Source organism: Hemiscyllium ocellatum, chromosome 17 (genome assembly GCF_020745735.1).
Source record: "Hemiscyllium ocellatum isolate sHemOce1 chromosome 17, sHemOce1.pat.X.cur, whole genome shotgun sequence".
Taxonomy (NCBI): Eukaryota; Metazoa; Chordata; class Chondrichthyes; order Orectolobiformes; family Hemiscylliidae; genus Hemiscyllium; species Hemiscyllium ocellatum.
Window position 1 is genome coordinate 38,343,596 of NC_083417.1, and position 24,648 is coordinate 38,368,243.

Genomic DNA, 24,648 nt, shown 5'->3' on the forward strand with positions numbered 1-24,648 from the left:
TCTGTGAAAGTGCATCTTACTTCTCTCACAGGCACCTTTGCTTTTCTAAATGAGTCTCCAGTCTTTTTCATGAATGAATATTAATCTGGTAAGTTCAGAACTTCTCCTGAAAAGTGTAAAACTCACAAGTTATGTTTGAGAAACATAGGAGCAGGTGTATGTCATTTGGTGCTCCACAATTCTTTATCATCATGGCTGATCATTCAACTCAATACTTTGTTTCCATGCTCCCTCCATGTCCTTTGATCCATTGAGCCCAAATGCATTAGCAAACTCCTTTTGAAGATCATACAATGTTTTGCCCTTGTGAGAATCCACTTCCCACCCCATCACTAAATCTTCAAAACTCCATCAAATAATCCTAATCGATTCATTTCTCTTCATACATCAGTCCTACTATCCCAGTAATCAGTTTGGTAACCCTTTGCTGTTCACTCACTCCATAGCAGGATTATCCTTTTTCAGATAAGGAGAACAAAACTGCACACAATATTCCTTGTGTGGACTCACTTGCCATCTAATGCAGCAAGACATTCCTGCTACTGCACTCAAATCCTCTTGCTGCAAAGGCCAACTAACCAACTTCTTTACTGCCTGCTGCACCTGGCTGCTTACCCTCTGTGGCTGCTTTACAAGGACACCCAGGTCTTGTTGCACATTCTCCCCTCTCAATTATAGCCATTAAGATAATAGTCTGCCTTCTTCATGTTGCTACCAAAATGGATAATCTCACATTTATCCACATCAAACACGAGCTGCCATGCTTTTGCCTATCTACTTCGCTTGTCCAAATCACAATGAAGTATCAAGCTTGGAAAGTCTACAAATGAAAATTGATTTGTTAGAAAACAGTTGTAATTTCACATCTGCAGCAGTTTCCATTTACCACAGATTTGCAAGGTACAAGCCATCCCTTGTCTCTAACCCACTCCCACCAAAAATGGTTGGTTTCGGTTCTGGGGGTGACGCCTCCTACATCAGAGTTCCACCATCATTTTGTCTAAACCAGAGATTCCCTCTATCATTTTGAAAATTTGTGCCTAAATGATAGTAAAGAAGCTATCAAGGTTAAAACTTGGTTTGTTTTCCTTTCGTGATATCTTTGTCATTTCATCTTTCCCACCTTGTAAAGTATTCCGGATTTTTTTTGTTTTTCCAGGCCCTCCTCCTTGTTCAATGGTATAAATCCCATTACATTTCCATTTCATTTTGTCTAAAGGAGTGTCATTTTTGTCTCAAGGCAGTAACTGTTTTTCTCTCTCCACAGATGCTGCCAGATCTGTTCAGTTTTTCCAGCACTTCCTGCATTTCTGTTGAACTGGATGTCTATTTACCAAGTGAATTTAATACAGAAACATCACCAGATGCAAGCATTTGTGACACTGGAACAATATCTTTAAAGAAAACAAATTTAATGAATTGGTTATTTTTGTGCTAAGATTGAGAGGTCAGCAATTCAGGTATTTGAAGACATTATTTGAAAATTCTTTATTCCAACTTATTTTCAGCAATATATCAATACAGTTTATAAATGAATGTCTTACCTTAATTTCCATCTTTATTAAAAATAAATATTGTTGATGCTAAATATATTTATGATGGGATGTGTTGTATTTACGTAAAATTCTCAAAGTGAATCAAAAATCTAAAAGCCATAAAATAAAACATGAATGAACAAAGAGCTCAATCTAAAGTTTTGTTAGGTTACTGATCCTGAATGGTCAGTTTAGAATGTCACGGTGGTGATGGAATGAGTTGAGCAGGAAACAAGAAGGTGGAATTTGTTACAAATAATCCAATTGCCATGCTGCATACAGCAAGGCTTTACATTATGTTTGTTGGGAAATTAATTTACCACATTGAGAACATTTAGAATGTGCAATATTTGACTGCTGAAAATGTTTGAAGGTCATTCTCAGATAAACATTTTTCCCTCTCATGTCTTCCGGTGGTTCCTTTGCAATTTTTGAAACGCAGTCTGATCTAAGCAGTTTTTTAAAAATTCTTCACTCTTCATAGTCTTTTTTTTTGTCTCCTTCACTGCACATTTTCTTTGTTTGATTGAGAAAGGTTACTTTGGAGGAATCAGTCAAGGTTTACTAATATGTGCAGAGCCTCTGTAAGATCAGCAGCGAGATAAATAGGAAAGGGTGAGTTGCAGAAAGGGGTTCAAAACCTGCAGGCAAAATGAAATATCATTTGTACAGCACTTCACTTTGAACAGTCATTAATGACATTTCACAATCATTGCAATCAATGTACAAAAATGAAGTTTGTTATGAAACCATAATGCCACACGCACCCTGTATCTAATACACGTGAAATGTGTTGCTTTTATTGCCAAAATATTCTAAATAAATCATTTCAGATTTAAAGTGCTCGGCTTTTAACAGACTTTACACTAATATGAGTGAATTTAGATTATAAAGAAGGATTTTGGCAAAGAAATGATCTGATTTTGTTATACTATGGAATATCATTATACTAGTGCTATTTTAAGATCATGTGAACAGAACATTAATTAAAATTCATTGACATATTTATAGGTTTTAGATGTCCTTTCCGGCCTATGCATCATATAAAGTAATCCTTCTTTGTTTTCCCTTGCAATGCTATTTTGATACAAGCAAAGAAAAAAGAACAAAAGCAGATAGAATAAATGAATTCACATAGAACCTTTCACAACCTCAGGATATTCCAAGGCACTTTACAGTCACATACGTTTGAAGTCAAGACACAGCTGTCATGTAGAAAGTCAAATATGTATCAAAATGGAGACAGCTGCAGCTTTAGAGACTGTCTTCACATAACTCCTTGAGTATACCATGGATGTGACCCATCACTACAGTGGGCTCTTTTATCACATGCGATAGGTCAGAACTATATAACTTGGATTATTTTCAATAAAAAGTGTCTTTATTTTTGTGCAAAGCTTGTTTCTTTTCACTATAATGTATGATAGACATAACCTTTGAATATATAGATTGAGGTGAATGACAATTTCCTTTAACTGCATGTACATACTAAACAGGAAAACTCTTCCTTAACAAATAATTTGCGCTCCTATGTGCCAACCGTCTTTCTTATCAATATTTTCCATTCTAAACAGTAACAGTACATCCAATTAGAAAAGAGAAATGGTGCAGTATCTTCATTAATGTTCTGCAACGTGAAATCAAAAGATGAGAGCTGGAAAACATTTTAGCTTCTGTCTGACGTTGTAATTTTGATTGGATGCATTCGCGTGTATACAGGATATATGTTATGCACACTAATTGAAGATTTCTGTCTTCCTATTTGTTTTTTTTTGTTAGAGAAATTGCTTCAGGTTCTTATTATCAAAACCAACAGCTCCCTCAGCCTGACCTTCACAGAGATCGTTGGTAGAAGGTTATTTAATCTTTACTACCTCAGGTACCTATTCATCTGTTAAACCAAATTGCCTAGCCTGCCTTCAGGCTTACTACTGCAGGAAATTACTGAAAATAAAGCTCTTCCCTAATAGGCACAGGGTTCTGCTCCTGCTCTATTTTTACAACTGAAATTCTTAACTGTTGCTTTCTCTGATGCTGATGCTTCCAACGGTTCCTGCTTAAATACCACTGAGTGCAAGGAAATCTACTGTGTCAGGGATTGGTATAAGCTGCTACTCAGAATGAAAATGACTTCATCAAGATTCTGCCTTAGAATTGTCAGAATTACTTTCCCTCATGGTACTGCACTGTGTTTATCTGTACAGGCTGCATTTATTCTTTTTTTAATAAATTGGAGAAAAATTCCAGTCTGTGACGTCTCCACGTTTGACTAATCCACCAAACACAACTTCACGTGAAAACTTCAATAAAGTACTGCAGAATGTCTATTATTTGCAAAGTGACCCTGAACTGAGGAGTTCAGAATAGAATAGGAAATGGGAGAATAAATGGATCAGAGAAAGGAAAACAAAATTAGTTTCACCATAATTAAAATTCAGTTGGTTGGAGGGATCCTGTTTAATCCAAACAATCTTTTTCATTCCTGACTGTCAATGATAATTGTGTGTTGCTGGGAAGTCAGGGTGCATGACAGAAGTGCTATTGTTTTTAACTACGCCATTTCAGGTGTGTATATTAATATTAGTTCATCTCCATCATATTATTGGACTCAGGAACTCTTGAAAAGTATTTCTTTCAAAAATGTTGTTAACTCTTACTATTAAAATAAATTTAATGTTAATTGGGTGAATTTTGTTTGAATGAAAAAGGTGTCATGATTATTTTAGATGGTGTTTAAGGATGCCTAAAAACAGCACAACGTAAGAACATAAGGACATAAGGAATAAGAGCAGGCGTAGGCCATCTGACCCTTTGAACCTGCCCCACCATTCAATAGCCATGGGCACCCATATGGGCCCCAGCTATGCCTGTCCCTTTGTTGGCTACGTAGAACAGTCCATCTTCCGTAATTACACCGCCACCACTCCCCACCTCTTCCTCTGCTACATTGATGACTGCATTGGTGCCACCTCGTGCTCCTGCGAGGAGGTTGAGCAATTCATCAACTTCACCAAGACATTCCACCCTGAACTTAAATTTACCTGGACCATCTCTTACACCTCCCTCTCCTTCCTGGACCTCTCCATCTTCATTAATGACGACCGACTTAACACCGACATTTTTTACAAACCCACCACCCACAGCTACTTGGATTACACCTCTTCCCACCCTACCTCTGCAAAAATACCATCCCGTATTCCCAAATCCTCCGCCTACGCCGTATCTGCTCCCAGGAGGACCCATTCCACCACAGAACACACCAGATGGCCTCCTTCTTTAGAGACCGCAATTTCCCTTCCCACATAGTTAAAGATGCCCTACAACGCATCTCATCCACATTCCGCACCTCGCCCTCAGACCCTACCCCTCCAACCGTAACAAGGACAGAACGCCCCGGTGCTCACTTTCCACCCTACCAACCTTCACATAAACCAAATCATCCACCGACATTTCCGCCACCTCCAAACGGACCCCACCACCAGGGATATATTTCACTCCCCACCCCTTTCCATGTTCTGCAAAGACCATTCCCTCCGTATCTACCTGGTCAGGTCCATACTCCCTACAACCCACCCTCCCATCCTGGCACCTTCCCCTGCCACCGCAGGAATTGCAAAACCTACGCCCACACCTCCTCCCTCACCTCCATCCAAGGCCCTAAAGGAGCCTTCCACATCCATCAAAGTTTTACCTGCACATCTATCAATATCATTTACTGTATCCGTTGCTCCTGATGCAGTCTCCTCTACATTGGGGAGACTGGACGCCTCCTAGCAGAGCGCTTTAGGGGACATCTCTGGGGCACACGCACCAATCAACCTCCCACTCTGCCGAGGACATGGAGGTCCTGGGCCTCCTTCACCGCCGCTCCGTCACCACCAGACGCCTGGAGGAAGAACGCCTCATCTTCCGCCTCAGAACACTTCAACCCCAGGGCATCAATGTGGACTTCAACAGTTTCCTCATTTCCCCTTCCCCCACGTCACCCCAGTTCCAAACTTCCAGCTCAGCACTGTCCCCATGACTTGTCCTATCTGCCTATCTTCTTTTCCACCTATCCACTCCACCCTCCCCCGCCTCCGACCTATCACCTTCATCCCCTCCCCCATTCACCTATTGTACTCAATGCTCCTTTCTCCCCACCCCACCCTCCTCTCACTTATCTCTCCACCCTTCAGGCTCTCTGCCTGTACTCCTGATGAAGGGCTTTTGCCCTAAACATCGATTTTCCTGCTCCTCGGATGCTGCCTGAACTGCTGTGCTTTTCCAGCACCATTCTAATCTAGACTCCACCATTCAATAGGATCATGGCTAATCTTTTCACAGCCACAGCTCCACTTCTCCACTCTCTCACCATAACCCTTAATTCCTTTACTGTTCAAAAAATAATCTATTGTAGCTTTAAAAACATTCACGGAGGAAGCTTCAACTACTTCACTAGGCTGGGAATTCCATAGATTCACAACATGCTGCATAAAGAAGTTCCTTCTCAATTCAGTCCTAAATCTGCTCCCCCTAATTTAGAGACTGTGCCCTCTTGTCCTAGTTTCACCCACCAGTGGAAACATCATCTCTCCTTCTATCTTCTCTATTCCCTTCATAACTTTATATATTTCATTAAAATCCCCCCTCTCATTCTTCTAAATTCCAATAAATATAATCTCAGTCTACTTAGCCTCTCCTCATGAGCCAACCCCTTCAACTCCGGAATATCAGTTCAACTTTCTTATGGTCAAATCCTTTGGATCACAGAATCACAGAACAGAGGGACATGGTGGTTCAGTGGTTAGCACTGCTGCCTCACAGCACCAGGGGCCCAGATTTGACTCCAATCTCAGGCGACTGTGTGGAATTTGCACATCCTCACCATGTTTGCATGGGTTTCCTCTGAATGCTCTGGTTTCCTCCCACAGTCCAAAGATGTGCAGGTTAGGTGGATTGGCCATGCTAAATTGCCCATATTGTTCAGGGGAGACAGACTAGGTTGATTAGCCACGGGAAATACAGGGGTAGGGGTGTGGGTCTGGGTGGAATGCTCTTCGGAGGGTCAGTGTGGACTTGATAGGCCGAATAGCCTGCTTCCGCATTATAGGGTTTCTAAGATTCTATTCCAAACCACTACAGTGCAGACAGGGGCCATTTGGCCCACCGAGTCTACAGCTCATCCAAAGAGAATCCTACCCATAGCCAACCCAAATTGTCCCCATGTCCATAACCTCACATTTACCATGGCTAATCCACCTAGCCTTCCTATCGCTGGACGCTATGGGCAATTTAGCTTAGTCAATCCATCTGAACTGCACATCTTTGGACTGGATGTGAGACATTGGACCTCAAAACTGTCTCTCCTTGTGTCTATTTTATGTCAATAAAATGACAAATGGGACCCAGATCATAATTTTGAGGAAACAACAAAGGTGTCAGCTGCCAACTGATGAGAGTGCCACATTGCCTGTTTCTGGGGAAAAAACTAAGTTAAAAACAATGACTGCAGATGCTGGAAACCAGATTTTGGATTAGTGGAGCGCAGCAGTTCAGGCAGCACCTGAGGAACAGCAAAATCAACGTTTCGGACAGAAGCCTTTGGTTTCCAGCATGTGTAGTCATTGTTTTTACCTCGTTGATTTTAACCCTACTGCGAATCCTCTTGCAAGGATGCCTGCCTTGAAGATGTTTTACTCCTCTCTCTACAAGAATCTCAGGGAGTCCTTCTCCCATTGCAACTCCCAGGTCATTTTCTCCATGCTACTTTCTCCCCACCCCCACCCTCCTCTAGTTTATCTCTCCACGCCTTAGGCTCTCTGCCTTTATTCCTGATGAAAGGCTTTTGCCCGAAACGTCGACTTTGCTGCTCCTCAGATGCTGCTTGTTTCTGGGAAAGTCAACTGCATTTTGCTTCAATCAGGCGCTTGGAAGGCTACTGTTGCCAGGGATCGAGGACTAAAGAGGTGATGCCTGCTGCTGACACGATGCCCAGCAAAATCTTAAATCATTATTGGATCTCAGGCCAGAACTGACGGAAGGACGGGAGGATGTTTGTGCGCGGTTGGCTGTCATGGGGTAGGAATCAAAGTGGGATGTTGGGTGTCTGAGATGGGGGTCAGCAGCAAAAGCAGGAAGGTGGCTCTCAGGAGCCACCCCTCCTCCCCTTCCCCACTCATCAACTGCCCCAGTGCTGGGACCCTCAATCAGGCACTGACTGAACAATCTCCCAGCAGCTGCTTGACAAGTCCCCTGCAGGGTGAACATTCTCATTCACCCATCAATGCATACCGGTGCTGATGGTAACAGTGGGGAGGAGGTGAAGCCCTTAAGTGGGCCTTAGTTATCTATCCACTATGGACTTAATCAGATGGATTAAGTACCCCACCAAACTCTATTGGAGGTGGCAAGATTGCAACTCCAATTTGCACCCCAATTTAAGCCAACAAAAAAGATCTACTGACTACTGGGGGCATATAGCTTTTCATTATTTTGTATTATCACATGGAAGTAAATAATTGATTGTACGAGGTGACTCATCAAAAATATTACCATGGACTCTCTTTTGCTGTGAAATAAAACAGTTTAACAATTAGTACCTGGTCTTTTACTAGGTGTTTCTTGGTTGATTTTGAAAAGGATTAGAGAAGCATGAGAGGGCACATGTGAAAACCATGACTCATAAACAGAAGTTGCTGGAAAAGCTCAGCAGGTCTGGCAACATCTGTGAAGTCGAAGTTAACATTTCAGGTTTTGTGAACGGATGGCAGTTCGGAAAATGTCGGTTTATATGCAGACATTAAGGTGGAGGAAGAAGATAAAGAGTAAATGATAGATTGGGATAAAGCCAGAAGGGAGAGGAGAACAGTCAGACAGAGAAAGGAGCTGACAATGATCTCGCTGTCGCTGGTGCTGGGGGGTGGGGGGGGCTAGTGGAGAGGTGGGGGGGTGAATAGCTGCTAATGGAGACTGTTAGTGGCTAACAATAGGTAGTGTGTAATGGCAGACTATGGGATAACAAGGCCTGGTGTGTGGGGTAGGGGGCTAGGACATGGGGGAGATCAGACCCTAAAATTATTGAACTTCATATTGAGTCTGGAAGGGTGCAGGATACCCAAGCGGAAATTGAGGTGCTGTTCTTTCAGCTTACACTGGGCTTTGCTAGAGCACTGCAGCAAGCCTGAAACAGAGATGTTGGTTAGGGAACAGGGTGGTGTGTTAAAGTGGCAGGCAACTGGAAGCTCAGGGTCTTTTTTGCGGGCAGAATGGCGAAGTTCCATGAAGCATTCACTCAGTCCACGCTTCATTTCCCCAATGTAGAGGAGACCACATTGTGAGCAGCGAATGCAGTAGACTGGATTGTGAGAAGTGTAGGTAAACTGCTGCTTCACCAGGAAAGGATGTTTGGGCCCTTGGATACTGAGGAAGGAGGAGGTAAACGGACAGGTGTTACCCCTTTGAAGGTTGCAGGGCAAGGTGCCGCGGGGATATGGGAGTGAAGGAAGAGCGGACCAGTGCATCCCAGAGGGAACAGTCCCTGCGGAAGGTGGACAAGGGAGGGGAGGGGAATATGTGTCTGGTGTTGGCATCCCGCTGGAGTTGGTGGAAATAGTGGCTGATGATCTTCTGGGTGTGGATACTGTGGGATGGTAGGTAAGGACAAGGGGAATCCTATCTCTGTTGCAAGAGAGAGGAGAAGGGGTGAGGGTGGAAGTGTGGGAGATGGGTTGCACTCAGTTGAGGGCCTTGTCTACAACTGAGCTGGGAATCCTCGATTGAGGAAAAAGGTGGACATTTCAGAGGATCCCTTGTCAAAGTTGGCCTCATTAGAACATATATACAACAGAGACAGAAGAACTGGGAGAATGGAATGGAGTCTTTACAGTAAACAAGGTCCAAGGATGTAGTCAAGAAAGCTGTAGGAGTTGGTGGGTTTACAATGGATATTAGTGGCCAGTGTATCTCCAGAAGTGGAAACAGATGTCGAGGAAGGGAGGCAAGAGGTCTAAGGTAGACCAGGTGAAAGTGAAGCAAAATCGATGAACTTTTCCAATTCTGGTCGAAAGAGGGAAGCAGCACTGATGTTATTATCAATATATCAGAGAAAGAATTGTGGGTAGGGGTCAGAATAGGACTGGAATAAGGGATGATTCCCCCCCACCCCATGAAAAGACAGGCATAAGTGGGACCCATGTGAGTATCTATGGCCACTCCTCTGACCTGAAGAAAATGAAAGGAGTTAAAAGAGAAGCTGTTGAGGGTGAGGATGAGCTCGGCCAAGCAGAGGAGGGTGGTGGGGTTTGGGACAGTTTAAGCCTTTGCCCCAAGAAGAAGTGAAGAGCCCAGGGACCATCCTGGTGGGGGGTGGACATGTAAGGGGATTGCACATCCATGGTAAAGAGGAGGTAGCCGGAACCTGTAACCTGGAAATTCTGAAACTGGTGTAAAGGGTCAGAGGAATCACAGATGTATCTGGGCAGGGGACTGGACCAGGGGAGAAAAGACTAAATCATGGTAGGAAGAGATGGGTTCTAGGGAGCAGGAGCAAGCAGAAACAATGGGTCTGACCGGGCAGTCCTGTTTGTGGATTTTCAGAAAGAGGTAGAAGCGAGCCATATGGGGCTTGGAGGCAGTGGAGGGAGGATCACCAGATTAAATGAGGTCAGTTACTGTAGTTGATACAATGACCTGATTTGCCATGGTGGGATCATGGTCCAGAGGAAGATAGGAGGAGTATCTGAGAGCTGGCACTCAACTTCTGCAGTGTAGAGGTCAGTCCACCAGACTACAACAGCACCACCCTTATCTATAAGCTTAATAACCAAATCAGGGTTGGATCTAAGCACATGGAATGTAATCAGTTCAGAGGGAGATAGGTTGGATTGGGTGACCGATAAATCTATTCTCGGATTCAATAATCTGTTAATCTCAAGGCTTCAGAACTTGCACTAGGTCAATACCACACAAGTTATACATAGAATTTTCAGGTAAACAATGTTGTTTTCATTATTGCTAATGTGAAATATGGAAGTGGATTTGTTAAGTTGCTGTTTCAGTGTAATACTAGTTCTGAACATCTGTTATAGAAATATCAATTGGACAGCCACTAACTATTAATGCCAGCTTTGTACTCAAGTAGCAAGCTGAAATTCTCTGGAGCACGAATAAACAAAATTCAATACTGAACCACATCAGGACATATTCAGACAGATGGCTAAAAGCTTGGTGAAAGAGGTAGATGTTAAGCAACACCTTAAAGGAGGAGAGAGGAGTAATGAGACAGACAGATGTGGGGAGGGAATTCCAGAGTGTAATGCCTCAGTGGCAGAGGACATGACCATAATGACAGAGCGATTGAAATATAGATTATCTGGTCCTTTAGATCTTTTTTGCAAACTATTGAAATAATTTCAATAACAAAAATGCAATTCCAATATTTACTTTTAATCTTTAAATTGATATCCAAGCAATTGAGTCTGTACTGTTGTAAAGATATAATCTGAATGAGCTGTATATTAATCGTATTATTTCCTTTCAAGTTGTATGATCATCTAGCACAGTAAAACTCAAAGATTAAGGGCCTGGTTGCCAATCCTTACTTTAATAATACATTGTGATATTTATATGAGATTATGTATTAAATATTCTGTGTCCACCCATGGTGTTAGGGCTGCCCATGGCTGATAGTGATTCTCAGATGACATTAAATGGCTGAGGACATTTTTAGCTGAAACAGCAGTTTCTATTGTCTGATGTTTAACATTATGAGACTGATAGGTACTCAAAGGGTCGTGTGAAATCTATACAAGATAGTCGTATTGAGTAAGAAGCAAAGATACAAGTGCTGTTTCCACAGAGATAGTGTGACGCTATTGAGAAGTGTTGACAGAAGCCTCCATATCAGGTTGGTTCAAAGTCTGGTATGGATCATTTGAGTAGAAGGGAAGAGTTTGAGCCACATCATTTAAGATTCCCAAGTAATCATAGCCACAGGTTACGAGCCAAAATGGAGTTTTGAGTATACAGGCTTTTGGGACTGGGGGGAGGGGAGGGGAGGGGTGGTCTGACAAACAGCATGAGATCATGGGATGACCTAAAGCTATCCATGAACAGATCATGCAATCACATGATTAACCTGACTGGATGTATAAGTAATCATTTAGTAACTAATAATACGATTGGTTTGTAACAGTCAAAGACGGGCTAAAAGCAAATGTATACAAAGTATATGTTTCCCTTTGTTTAATGAAGAACACCCTGGACTGGTTAGAGGCTTTCTTGCCAACAATGTAAAACAGAAATTACTCTTCTGGTTGAAGTGGACCTGGGTGTTAAGTGATTCATTTAGTTATTCCAACCCTTGTTGTGAGCAAAGTAAGAGAAGTATGGACAATTGATGGACAAAGGAAACAGTCATGCGAGTATCCTATATTGGTGGTAACCTGTAACCCTGGGCCATTCATTGTCCCTTTATGGTGTCATATGTGAACCATTAAAAACAGAAGGGGTCCACTCAGTATCAAAGGGTGGTTAGTAGCAGAGTAGGAAGTGCTGCGATTTCAAGACAGTAATGGGCCACTTTGAGATGTTTTGATGTAGAGGCAAGGTGAGCAACCTCTTGGGAAGGTTAAGTAAACTGGAAGAATTTCCAATTCATGATCTAAGGAGAGGATAGAAGGACCTCTGAAGGTGGTCACTAATGATCCATCTTGGTTCATCCATGTCGAAGCTACAGTCAAGAAAGACTTCCTCAGAAGGGTAAGGAAATTCAACGTGTCCACAATTTTTATAGATGTACCACAGAAAGTATCCTATCTCGATGCATCACAACTTGGTATGGCAACTACTCTGACCAAGACTGTGAGAAATTACAAGCGGTGAATGCAGCTCAGTCCAACAAAGAAACTAGCCTTCTTTCCATTGACTCCATCAACACTTCCTACTGCCTCGGGAAAACAGCCAATATAATCAAAGACTCTCCTCGTTATGCTCTCTTCTCCCCTCTTCCATTGGGAAAAAGATACAAAAGTTTGAAAATATGTACTTACAGATTTAAGAACAGCTTCTTCCTGCTATTATCAGACTTATGAACTGGCCTCTCATATATTAGAGTTGATCTTTCTCTGCACATTCTCTGTAGCTGTAACATGATATTCCATATTCTGTTCTATTACTCTGATGTATTATGTGCTTGTCTTATCAGCACGCAAAACAATATTTTTTCACTGCATCTTGGTAAATATGACAGCAATTATTCAAATCAAATCATCTGCATAGTAGGACTTCACTGGAATGACTTGGAGATGCCGGTGTTGGACTGGGGTCGACAAAGTTAAAAATCACACAACACCAGGTTATAGTCCAACAGGTTTATTTGCAAGCACTAGCTTTCTAAATGACAACCACCTGATGAAAGAGCTAATGCTTTCAAGTAAACCTGTTGGACAATAATCTGGTGTTGTGTGATTTTTAACCTTCACTGAAATGGACAGACTAGTGTGATATGGTGAATGTCCCAACATGGGATTGCACAGGCAGGATCCATGTCATGCCTGAAGAGGGGATTGGAGACCCCTGAGATCTGCCCACTTGCTAACCTGTTAATCCCACAAAACAAATGGACAACAAAAGATGGCCACAGAAGACTGGGGACTAGATTAGATTACTTACAGTGTGGAAACAGGCCCTTCGGCCAACAAGTCCACACTGACCCGCCGAAGCGCAACCTACCCACATCCCTACATTTACCCCTTTACCTAACACTATGGACAATTTAGCATGGTCAATTCACCTGACCTGCACATTCTTGGACTGTGGGAGGAAACCGGAGCACCCGGAGGAAACCCACGCAGACACAGGGAAAACGTACAAACTCCACACAGTCAGTCGCCTGAGACGGGAATTGAACCCGCGTCTCTGGCGCTGTGAGGCAGAAGTGCTAACCACTGTGCCACCGTGCCGCCTTCCTGACTGGAGGGATCCTTCACATGATTCCTAGCAGGAAAACAGAACAAACTATTTCACTGAATGATTAAAACTAATTGAATCTTGTGTACGACACCCACCACACAAAGAGAGTGATGGCAAAAAGGAAAAGAAAGACAAAGATAATACGGCCTTATTGGTAGCACTTAGAGCTCAGACCTAATTAACAAAACATGTAAATTAGTTAATGAAAGAACAAAGATGGCCAAAGTAATGCTGGCTGGGCCAGTATTATTGGTTCCACCTCCCCAAGGGAATGGCAGACATGGAATTAACTGGAGAAGACAAGAAAGATAAAGCCTGGCTTCTAATTCTCTGAGCCCATGTAGAATTAACAAAAAGACTGCTGGAATCGGGAAAGGCAAAACCCATGTTCACAGAAATATGAGGAGGAGAGGGGACTATGTTGCTTCACTTCGCCAGAAAACATAGGAAGGTGATGAAAAATTAAAAGAGAAATTCTCCAAGCAATGGGCATTTGTCACAGGGGGATATATGGAGACAAACTGCCTTTCATAATTGTGTACTATATCTGCTGGTACTGGGATGTAAATCATTGGATGTTAAAACAATTTGCACATTTCACTCTCACTATGAGTAAAGGATAAACATAAAGTTAAAAACTGAGAATGGAAGAAAGTATTCACAAGTTGTAGGAGAGAAGGGAGGAGACAGGTTTTGTGTTTAATTGAGGTAATGAATCTTTTCTGTTTGAATGTGAATGATTTGAGTGTCCATAGTTCCTGAACCAAATATTATCTTCTGGTTTGTATGTATCCTAATTCATTGTTAAATGTTGTCTTGTGTAATTTGTGTGTTTTCCTTCCTAAAAGCTTGAGATCTGGGGATATTTTGAGTATAGTTTATATTTTGAAAGTGCATGGCAGTATGAACTTATAGTGTTTGTCCATATCAGTTTAGAACAGGTTAAGTTGAAGCCTCTTTAAGGAACTATCAATGGTCATGTAAAGATAAATCTGCCACAAAATGTTTATCTGGAATTAGTTTCTCAAAGGCTTTGTAAGAATTTACCTCTTAGCATTACTTAGACACATAAAATGAATTGAAGAAAGAAGAATCAAGTCAAATGATATAACATATTTCCTCTTCCATTAAAACACTATTACCTGAGTTGTATTCAGATTCAGGAAAGAGTTCTGGATAAATAGTTAACTTCAGAACTGTTATGATTGATTTATCATGTTTGGAATTTCATTTTCTGGACACAGTGAACTGCCAAATATTATTTTAACACAGGACTGAATCTTTTCTTCCAGCTGCTAAGATTTGCACATCTTAAGTACTGTCTTCATTTGTGTGAATTGGTGCATTAGAGAAAAAAATAAAGAGAGCTGGAAATTTGGAAGACTGGAAGAATAAGTTCCTTTGAACAAAATAATCTGACAAACTGGGTTAAAATCTGAGAAAACCAGATCAAAGAGTTTGACAAAAAATGTAAAATCCAATGAAGGAGACAAGCTTTTCCTTTGTGCAGAAAAGAATGACAAAACATGGCTTTTATCTTGCAGGGAAGGAAGGGGGGGGGGCTGCTGTTGATGTAGTTACTTCAAAGATCCTTTGCTCCCTCCTCTTTCAAATCTGCAGTAAATTATCTTCACAGCTTGGAGAAATTATGTATTTGATATATTACAATGTTTTATGGATAGAAATGCTTGGACAAATTAACCTATTCTGCCTGAAGTGGGTTGGGTTGATACTGTTTTGTCTTTCAGATAATTGCAGACACAGAAGGTTTTTCCAACAGTTTCAAATTTCTGAATTTGTTTGTAGACTTTTAGTGTCACAATCCAGTGATGGATAAGTAGTCCTTAACCCATCAAGTCATTTCTTAACAATGTAACACTGTATCAAAAACTAATGTGAAAACATTAAATATATAGAGTATCAGGCATTTCAAAACCACTAAGCCTGGACACAATTTAGCATATAAGATCAGAAATTATATTAAAACTAACATGACTTGGTATTCTAAAACATTTAGAGGAGCACACTCACTGAGCTGCAAGGTTCATTTTCAGACGTTTCATCACCATACTAGGTAACATCTTCAGTGAGTCTTTGGACAAAGCACTGCTGGAGTTTCCTGCTTTCTATTTGTATGTTTGGGTTTCCTTTCCGACCCCACCACCAACCCAAGGAAACCCAAACATATAAATAGAAAGCGGGAAACACCAGCAGTGCTTCCTCTGGAGGCTCACTGAAGATGTTACCCAGTATGGTGATGAAACATCTGAAAATAAATCTTCCAGTTCAGTGAGCAAACCTACATCCAGTACCTCAACCTGAGTTTCAAATTTTCTCAACAAAAAATTAAAGTAACAGATAACTGATTAATGATTCTGGAAAATAATAAAAAAGAGTGCAGTCTCAATTCATAAAGGAAAATTGTTAAGTGTCTTTTGATGAAGTAAATGAAACATTATCTTTGAATGTAACATTAAAAAAAATCTAGAGTGATTTATGGAATACCTTTTATAAAATGTCATCCAAAGATGAAAAGTATTTAAAGTAGTGTCAGTTGGCTTAGAAGAAAACCATCTGTGTCTGTTCCTCCAGTTTTAATTAAACACAACACATGGGATAGCTCAGAATCAGAATCAACAAACAGGTAATTTAGAGACAGTAAGGCTGATCAGGGAACCAAATTTCTGTTCTAAACCAACTTCGAGCATGTAAATAGGAGAAACTACAGCTGCAAGACTGAGAACTTCCAAGGTCAAATGAGAAAGACAATGTTCCCAAGCATTGAATCATAATACGAGATGTAACCATTATGTTAGAGGTGATCTTACAGACGTTATAACAATTGGCAGAAATTAACATCCATTCCGATCTTTTGCAGTAACATTTGTAAGGAATATAAACCGCACAGTAGAATCAAACCGAAAATAAAACAAGTTGTTACTGATAAGGAAGTTTCTGATTTGATGGGAACTTCACAAATTAAGCTAGGACTAAGAAATAAGGCTTCCTGAAAGTATAATAGTGGGTGTCAATACAATCAGTAGAGAAGGCTCATGACTGGGTGCCTTGGGAGGAAATATGTACTTAGATTTGTGGAGTCCTTGAGAATTCCATTTGACTATTGGGAAATATGTACAAGGAGTTCTAGACAAGAGGAAGAAGCAGTATGGGATAGTTCAAAGTTTCAAAAGTGAAGGTAGATAGCACCAAAGATAGGCACTAAGCTGTTTCCTTTTCTTGCTTGTTCTGGGTGTTCTAATTGAACAAGTGAGACCAGAAGTGTCATGGTTCATACTGTTTACAGATGACATTAAATAATGTCATGGGAATAAGAGTATGACTGAGTATAACAGAAGTAAGGCTGTGGAAGACAAGGGTCTGAAAATCAGGAGATCAAAGAACCCAATACATGCACTGTCAGTCTGAGTCGAGTAATGAGGATCAGAGTGTAGGCGTAAAGATTGTTATCATTTGGAAAATCAGCGGCTTTTGTAAATGGTATCAGGAAATTAAAACAAAGATTAAAAGAAATTGGAAATGAAAATGAAACATTGCATTAATTGGAAAAAGTGCAGTGAAGTATTACATGCCAGAAAAACATTGCTCAATTTGAAGGGAGGAAACAACAAGGCAGTTGTTAGACTAGTCTTGCTACCCAAGTTTCGGCACTATATAACATGAAGAAGAGAGGAAAAATGAATGGATACTAATGAAATGTGGATGTCTGGAGTGGCAATAGAGGGCAATATCTGGAGCCAGGACATCAAGGGATCAGTAAAGGTTGGGGGAGTATTGAGGAAGGTAGTCAAGAACAGATTGAAATAGCATAGTTACCTATTGCAGAGAGAGAGAAAGAAGAAATATGGAGAGGTGAATGACTGAGATAAGATCACCAGAAAGATGAAAATGAAGTGTGAAGATGCAATGGAAAGAGACTGAAATGAAACAGGAATGGAAGAGAAATGGGTGACTGACAGGAGGAGATAAAGAAGGATGATCAAACAATATTGTGGAGACATCAAGTAAAGTAGGACAAACTGAAAGAAAAAAACAGCTCCATGTCCCTCTCTGGAACAGAAGTCTGTCATTCAGTCTGAAAAACATTGTTATTAACCCTCCTTCCACAGAGGGCAGAGTTCCAGATTTCACTGCATTTTCGACAGCAAAGGTTTTATTGATTACACTCCTAAGTGGTCAAGTCATACCTAAGGTAGTGCCGCAAGTGGCAACACTGCAACCTTTTCACTGCACTCATTTGAATGCAGGTGACAATAAAGCTAATTCCAATTCTAATTTAAATTTTACAATTGCACCCTCTTGCTCTCGAATTTCCCACATGGTACATGCTTCCTCTGTATCTACACTTCAACATTTTAAAGACTTCAATGAGATCACCTGCCAACCTTCTAAGCTCAAGAATACAGCTCAGTATATGTAACTTGTTCATAAAACTATAAGTCGGAGTGTAGTTCTAGAAAAGCACAGCAGGTCAGGCAGCATCTGGAGAAGGAGAATCAACGTTTCGGGCATAAACCCTTCAACAGAAATTAGACTTGTGGGCCGGGACTGAGAAATAAATGGGAGAGAGGTGGGGTTAGGGGGAAGGTATATGGGAAAGCAATAGGTGGATGAAGGTGAGGGAGAAATTGATAGGTTGGGTGTGGGGGGGTGGGGGGGGGGGGGGAGGATGATGAACAGGTTCGGAAGGCAGTGCCGAGTTGGAGGCTTGGGACTGGGATAATGTTGGGGCATGGTGGAAATGAGGAAGTGGTTGAAATCCACATTTATCCTGTGCAGTTGCAGCGTTTCGAGACGGACTATGAGGCATTCTTCCTCCAGGTGTTGGGTGGTAATGGTTTGGCTGGAGAGGAGGCCCAGGACCTGCATCTTCTTCATGGAGTGGGAGGGGGACTTGGAGTGTTCAGCCACAGGATGTTGGGGTTAGTGAGTGTGGGTGTCACAGAGATATTCTCGAATACAATCCACAAGAAGGCGTCTTGTCTCCCCGATGTAGAGGAGACCACGCCGGGTGCAGTGGATGCAGTAGATGACATTGGTGGTGGTACAGTTAAATTTCTGTCAGATGTAGAAGGAACCCTTGGGGTCTTGGACAGAAGTGAGGGGAGTGGTGTGGGCACAGGTTTTGCACTTCCTGCGGTGGCAGGGAAAGGTGGCAGGAATGGAGTATGGGCTAGTGGGGGGTGTGGATGTGACGTGGGAGTTGCGGAGGGAATGGTCTTTTTGGAACGCTGATAGGGGCAGGGAAAGAAAGATACTTTGATGATGGGTTTGTTTGGAGGTGGGATTTGGAGGTGGGTGTCCGTACATGATGAAGGGCTTTTGCCCGAAACATCGATTTTCCTGCTCCTTGGATGCTGCCTGACCTGCTGTGCTTTTCTAGCATCACTCTGATTTAAACTCTGGTTTCCAGCATCTGCAGTCCTCACTTTTGCCTGTTTGGAGGTGGCAGAGGATGATGCATTGTATGCAGAAGTTGGTGGGGTGGAATGTGAGGACTGGGGGGGTTCTGTCCTTTTTGCCTTGGGAGGGGTGGGGTTCAGAGTAGCGGTGCATGTAGTGGAGGAGATGCGCTGGAGGGCATCGTTAACCACTTGGGAAGGGAAGTTGCGATCATGGAAAAAGGAGGCCATCTGGGATTTTCTAAGGTGGAATTGGTCATCCTGGGGACAGATGCGGCAGAGGCAGAGGAATTGGGAATAAGGGATGGTGTTTTTACAGGAGGAAAGGTGGGAGGACGTGTAGTCTAGGTAGCTGTGGGAGTTGGTGGGCTTGTAGTACATGTCTGTGGTTAGTCAGTCACCAGAGACGGTGATGGAGAAGTCTGGAAGGGGAAGGAGGTTTCTGAGATGGTCCAGGTGAATTTGAGGTCGGGTTTGAAGGTATTGTTAAAGTTGCTGAACTGTTCAACCTCCTCATGGGAGCATGAGGGGACACCGATACAGTCATAAATATAGTGGAGGAAAAGGTTGAGGATGGTGCTGGTGTATCTGCGGAAGATGGACTGTTCCACATGTCTGACAAACAGGCAGGCAGAGCTGGGTGCCATCCTGGTGCCAATGGCTACCCCTTTGGTTTGCAGGAAGTGGGAGGATTGGAAGGAGAAGTTGTTGATGGCGAGGACCAGTTCAGCCAGGTGTTGCCCCAACCAGTACCCTTCTACCAACACCCTCACCTGCCTGGTTGAGCTGGTTCTCATCCTCAACAACTTCAATCCACCCACCCCTCCCATTTATCTTTCAGCCCTGACCACAAGCCTCATTGCTGATAAAGGCCTTATGCCCAAAAAGTCGATTCTCCTGCTCCTCTGATGCTGTCTGACCTGCTGTACTACATTCTCAACTCTGAGCTCCAACATCTGAAGTCCTCACTTTCTCCTTATAAAACTATAAGGTATAGGTGTAAAATAAGCCATTTAGTCCATCAAGTCTGCTCTGTCATTTGATCATAGCTGATATATTTCTCAACCTCATTCTCCTACCTTCTATCCATAACCCTTGATCCCCTCAGTTATCAACAATGCATCTATATCTGTCTTAAGTACACTCAATGACTTGCCTTTCACAATGGGTTCCTCAGATTCACCATCCTTTGGCTCTGAGACTGTGCCCTTGGGTCCTAGTCTTTCCTACTGGTGAGAACATCTTCTTCACATCCACTCTTTCCAGGCCTCACAATATCCTGTAAATTTCAATGAGAGTCCCCATCATCCTTCTAAACTCCTTCATTTATGGGTTCATTTTTGTGAACTTCCTCTGCACACCCTTCAAGGCTAGCACATCTTTCCTTAGACATGGAACCCAAAATTGCATACAATATTCCAAATGTGATCTGACCAGAGTGTTATACAGGCTCAGCAGTGCATCTCTGCTCTTGTATTCTGGCTCTCTCAAAATAAATGCTACCTTTGCATTTACCTTCTGAACTGCCAACAAAACACAAGGTTAACCTTAAAGAACCGTGAACTAGGACTCCTAAGTCCCTTTCTGCTTCATATTTCTGAAGGTTTTCCCCATTTTTAAAATCATCAATTTCTCTATTCTTCCTACCAAAGTGCATAACCTCACATTTTCCCACATTACAGTCCATCTGCTACTTCTTTGCCGACTGTCCTAACCTATCCAAGTCCTTCTGCAGGCACCACCCCACCACCTCCTCAACTCTACCTGCCCCTTCACCTATTTTATGTCATTTGCAAACTTAGCAACAATTCCCTCAGTTCCTTTGTCCAGATCGTTAATATACAACATAAATTGTTATGGTGCCAACACTGACCCCTGCAGAAAACTACCAATCACAAGCTGCCATCCTGAAAAAAAGACCCCTTTAACTTTGATTTGGAGATGCCGGCGTTGGACTGGGATGTGCAAAGTTAAAGTCGACACCACTAACTGTCGGCTTAAAGTGGAGAGGATCTCCAAGAAGATCGCACATATTGACAGCACAACCACCTGATGAAGGAGCAGTGCTCCAAAAGCTCGTGCTTCCAATTAAACCTGTTGGACTATAATCTGGTGTTGTGTGATTTTTAACCCTTTAACCTTGTTCTCTGCCTTCTGCCAGTCAGCCAATTCTCTATCCATGCCAGTAGTTTGCCCTTAGTACCATTAGCTCTTATCCTATTTTGCAGCTTCTGCGCAGCTTCTTATTTATCCTTATAATTTAACCCATTAATGAACTCTGCCCGAGGTTGGGTGTGGCAGCATGTGCCGTGATAAAATCTCCACTTGCTTTTGTGTTTTTGCCATGTCACTTTAGGAATGTATAGTTTTCATTATATAGTCAAAAGGGGTAAGTAGAGGATAATAAATCTATTTATGTTGTGCATATGTTGAACAGTCTGAAAAAAATACAGACTGGCAACTAGCTTTTTATTTTCTCATCTTTTGGGATAGTTTTATGTTTTGTCAATTGAATTAGATAATAAAATTGTTGCATTTTAACCCAGTCATCAATCTGGTAGCAATAAGCAATGATCTTCTACGTTAATACAGTCCATCCGGTGATTAAGGTACTTATGCCTCAATCAGCTCTTTGCTCTCTGAGCCTAATCTACATGTTACTGAGACAGGAATCCATTTTTATGAAAAATCTGGGATTGTAATTGCATTGTCAATGATCAATCAATTGTAATAAATGTATTTGAATTGATTACCATATTCTAAATGTTTTAATGTTAACAAAATGCATTAGAAAAAAAAAAGCATTCAAAGAACATTTCTTGAACCAATTCTAGAACAGTGAAATAAAATGCTCACATAAACTATACATTAAAATGGCTCATTACATTTCTCTAATGGCTGTTGGTATATCTGAAAGAATGCTAAAATAACTAACTTTGAGTAGACCAAAACTCAGCTGGAACATGATTGTACTCTTATTTCTCCACTCCAGCATAAAAAATAGAATCTGTTCACTCTTTGACTTTGACTATTAATTATTTTTCTGTTCTTTGCGTAATTAGAAATATGATTAGAAAAAAAATGATGTAGAAGGAATGTTTAATGTTGAAATCTGAAGTGTTAAAATATTTTGTTACATCCAGATCTTATTATAAACTGACTAAGTTACTGCTTTGATTTGAGTTTTTAGGATTATCTGAAACTGACAAATGACGTTATGATTAATTTATAAAGATTTGCAGGTTTAAATCTAAGGACATGTTTGTGAAATCTCACAGTGTTGGGACAACTTTATCTTATTTGTTGCAACCTCATGGCTCAGAATGATAAACAGATTTAAATGTGAGAGGATTAGTGCGTGGTTACTGATACCTTGAAGTGCCAATCCATCACATTTCTATCTGAACTGCGAATATTTAGTACATAACCTCACATAAATATCAAATAGCATTCTTAAAGTAAGATTTTTCCATCAGGTGTTAATCTGTGAAATGCACTATGCTGCTCAGGGCAGCATGGTGGTTCAGTGGTCAGCATTGCTGCCTCACAAAACCAGGTCTATGGGTTCAATTACATCCTTGGGTGACTGTCTGTGTCTAGTTTGTTCAGTTTCCCCATGTCTGTGCAGGTTTCTTCCCCCAGTTCAAAGAAGTGCAGGTTAGATGGATAGGCAGTGCTAAATTATCCATAGTGTCCAGGAATGTGTAGGCTATGTGGACTAGCCATGAGAAATACAGGGTTATGGAGAATGAGTGGAATGTTCTTCAATAGGCTGAATGGCCTGCTTTCACACTGTTGGGATTCTATGATCATACAACTTGAAAGAAAATGGTACAATTAATATACAGCTCATTCAGATAAAATCTTTACAGCAATACAGGTTCAATTGCTTGTCTATTGATTTAAAGATTATACGTAAATATTGAAATTATGTATTTTGTCATTAAACTTATTTCAAGAGTTTGTTCTTTGAAAAAATCTAAAAGACTTGATAATTTATATTTTAATTGCACCACCATTATATCTATATCTGAGTCATCACTGGACATCGGAGTGCATCTGGGAAAATTAAAAAACAGTGAAATTCACAACTGATCTTGGAGGAACTTATTTGGGAGAGGTCACAGGACAGAGACAGGTAAGTAGATTTTAAGTGTGATCTTAAAATAAGTCTGCAGAGTGGGTTCTTTCTTGATTATATGTTTTATAGAGCTATGTCTCTTGATTAAACTTAAAATATAGGTCATAAATATTAATTTAACCTGGAGCAGTGTCTTGTAGAGGAATAAGCCAGTGTTATTTTCTGGGTCTGTAGATTGAAAGAAGCAAAAATGGCCTTTGGTACAGTGATATGCACTTCTTGTCGGATGTGGGAGTTCAGGGAGAGTTTATGGGTTAGTGAGGATTATATCTGCAATAAATGCGATTGGTTGCAAATCCTATCAGATCGAATGGATCAGTTGGAGAGGCAGTTAGAGGCAATGAGGAATTTATAAGAGCAAGGGTATGTGATTGATGGCAGTTTTAGGAAGGGGGAAAGTCTCAGATACAGTCACATAGATAGGTTAACTCCGGGAAAGGTAAGAGAGGTAGGCAGGTAGTGCAGGAGTCTTCTGTGGCTATCCCCAATTCAAACAAGTGTGCTGTTTTGGAAAATGTAGGGAGTGATGGATTCTCAGGGGAACATAGCACGAACAGCCAAGTTTCTGGTACTGAGGCTGGTTCTAACGTATGAGAGGTACTTCGGGTTCCAAGCGCTCGATTGTGTTAGGGAACTTTCTAGTCCAAGGTACAGACAGATGTTTCTGTGACCAACAGCAAAAAATCAGAATGGTGTGTTACATTTCTGGTGCCAGGATCAAGGATGTTTCAGAGACGGTGCAGAGGGGGAGAGGGGCCAGCAGGAGGTTATTGTACACATTGGAACTAACGACATAGGAAGGGAAAAGATTGAGATTCTGAAAGGAGATTACAGAGAGTTAGGCCGGAATTTAAAAAGGAGGTCCTCAAGGGTAGTAATATCTGGATTACTCCCAGAGCAATGAGCGAACAAGGGCAGGAATAGAAGGATAGAACAGATGAATGCATGGTTGAGGAGCTCGTATGTGGGAAAAGAATTCACTTTTATGGATCATTGGAAACTGTTCTGGGGTAGAAGTGACCTGTACAAGAAAGATGGATTGCACCTAAATTGGAAGGGGACTAATATGCTGGCAGGGAGATTTGCTAGAGCTGCTCGGGAGGATTTAAACTAGTAAGGTAGGGGGTGGGACCCAGGTAGATAGTGAGGAAAGATTTTAACTTGAGGCTGGTACAATTGAGAATAAAGGTGAGTCAAACAGTCAGGGCAGGCAGACGCAAAGCAGAGAACAAGTTAAGACTGAAAAACTACATTTATTTCAATGAAAGGGGTCTAACAGGGAAGGCAGATGAACTCAGGGCATGGTTAGGAACATAGGACTGGGATATCATAGCAATTAATGAAACATGGCTCAAAGAATGGTAGGAATGGCAGCTTAATGTTCCAGGATACAAATGCTACAGGAATAAAAGACAAGAGAGATGGGGGACTGGTGTTTTTGATAAGGGATAGCATGTGCTGAAGGAGGATATTCCAGGAAATACATCCAGGGAAGTTATTTGGGTGAAACTGAAAAATAAAAAAGGGATTATCACCTTATTGGGATTGTATTACAGACCCCCTAATAGTCACAGGGAAATTGAAAAATAAGTTTGTAAGG

General features: G+C 41.5%; 1 protein-coding gene across 1 annotated transcript in view; it reads right to left on the reverse strand.

Moving 5' to 3' along the window:
- Positions 1–1,613: 1,613 nt before the first annotated feature.
- Positions 1,614–24,648, reverse strand: part of vstm2b (V-set and transmembrane domain containing 2B) — a 55,753-nt gene continuing 32,718 nt past the window's right edge. Inside the window, exon 5 of the mRNA XM_060837684.1 lies at positions 1,614–2,176. Coding sequence (XP_060693667.1) covers positions 2,100–2,176 — 77 coding nt within the window. The 3' untranslated portion in view covers positions 1,614–2,099. The remainder of the gene's footprint in view (positions 2,177–24,648) is intronic.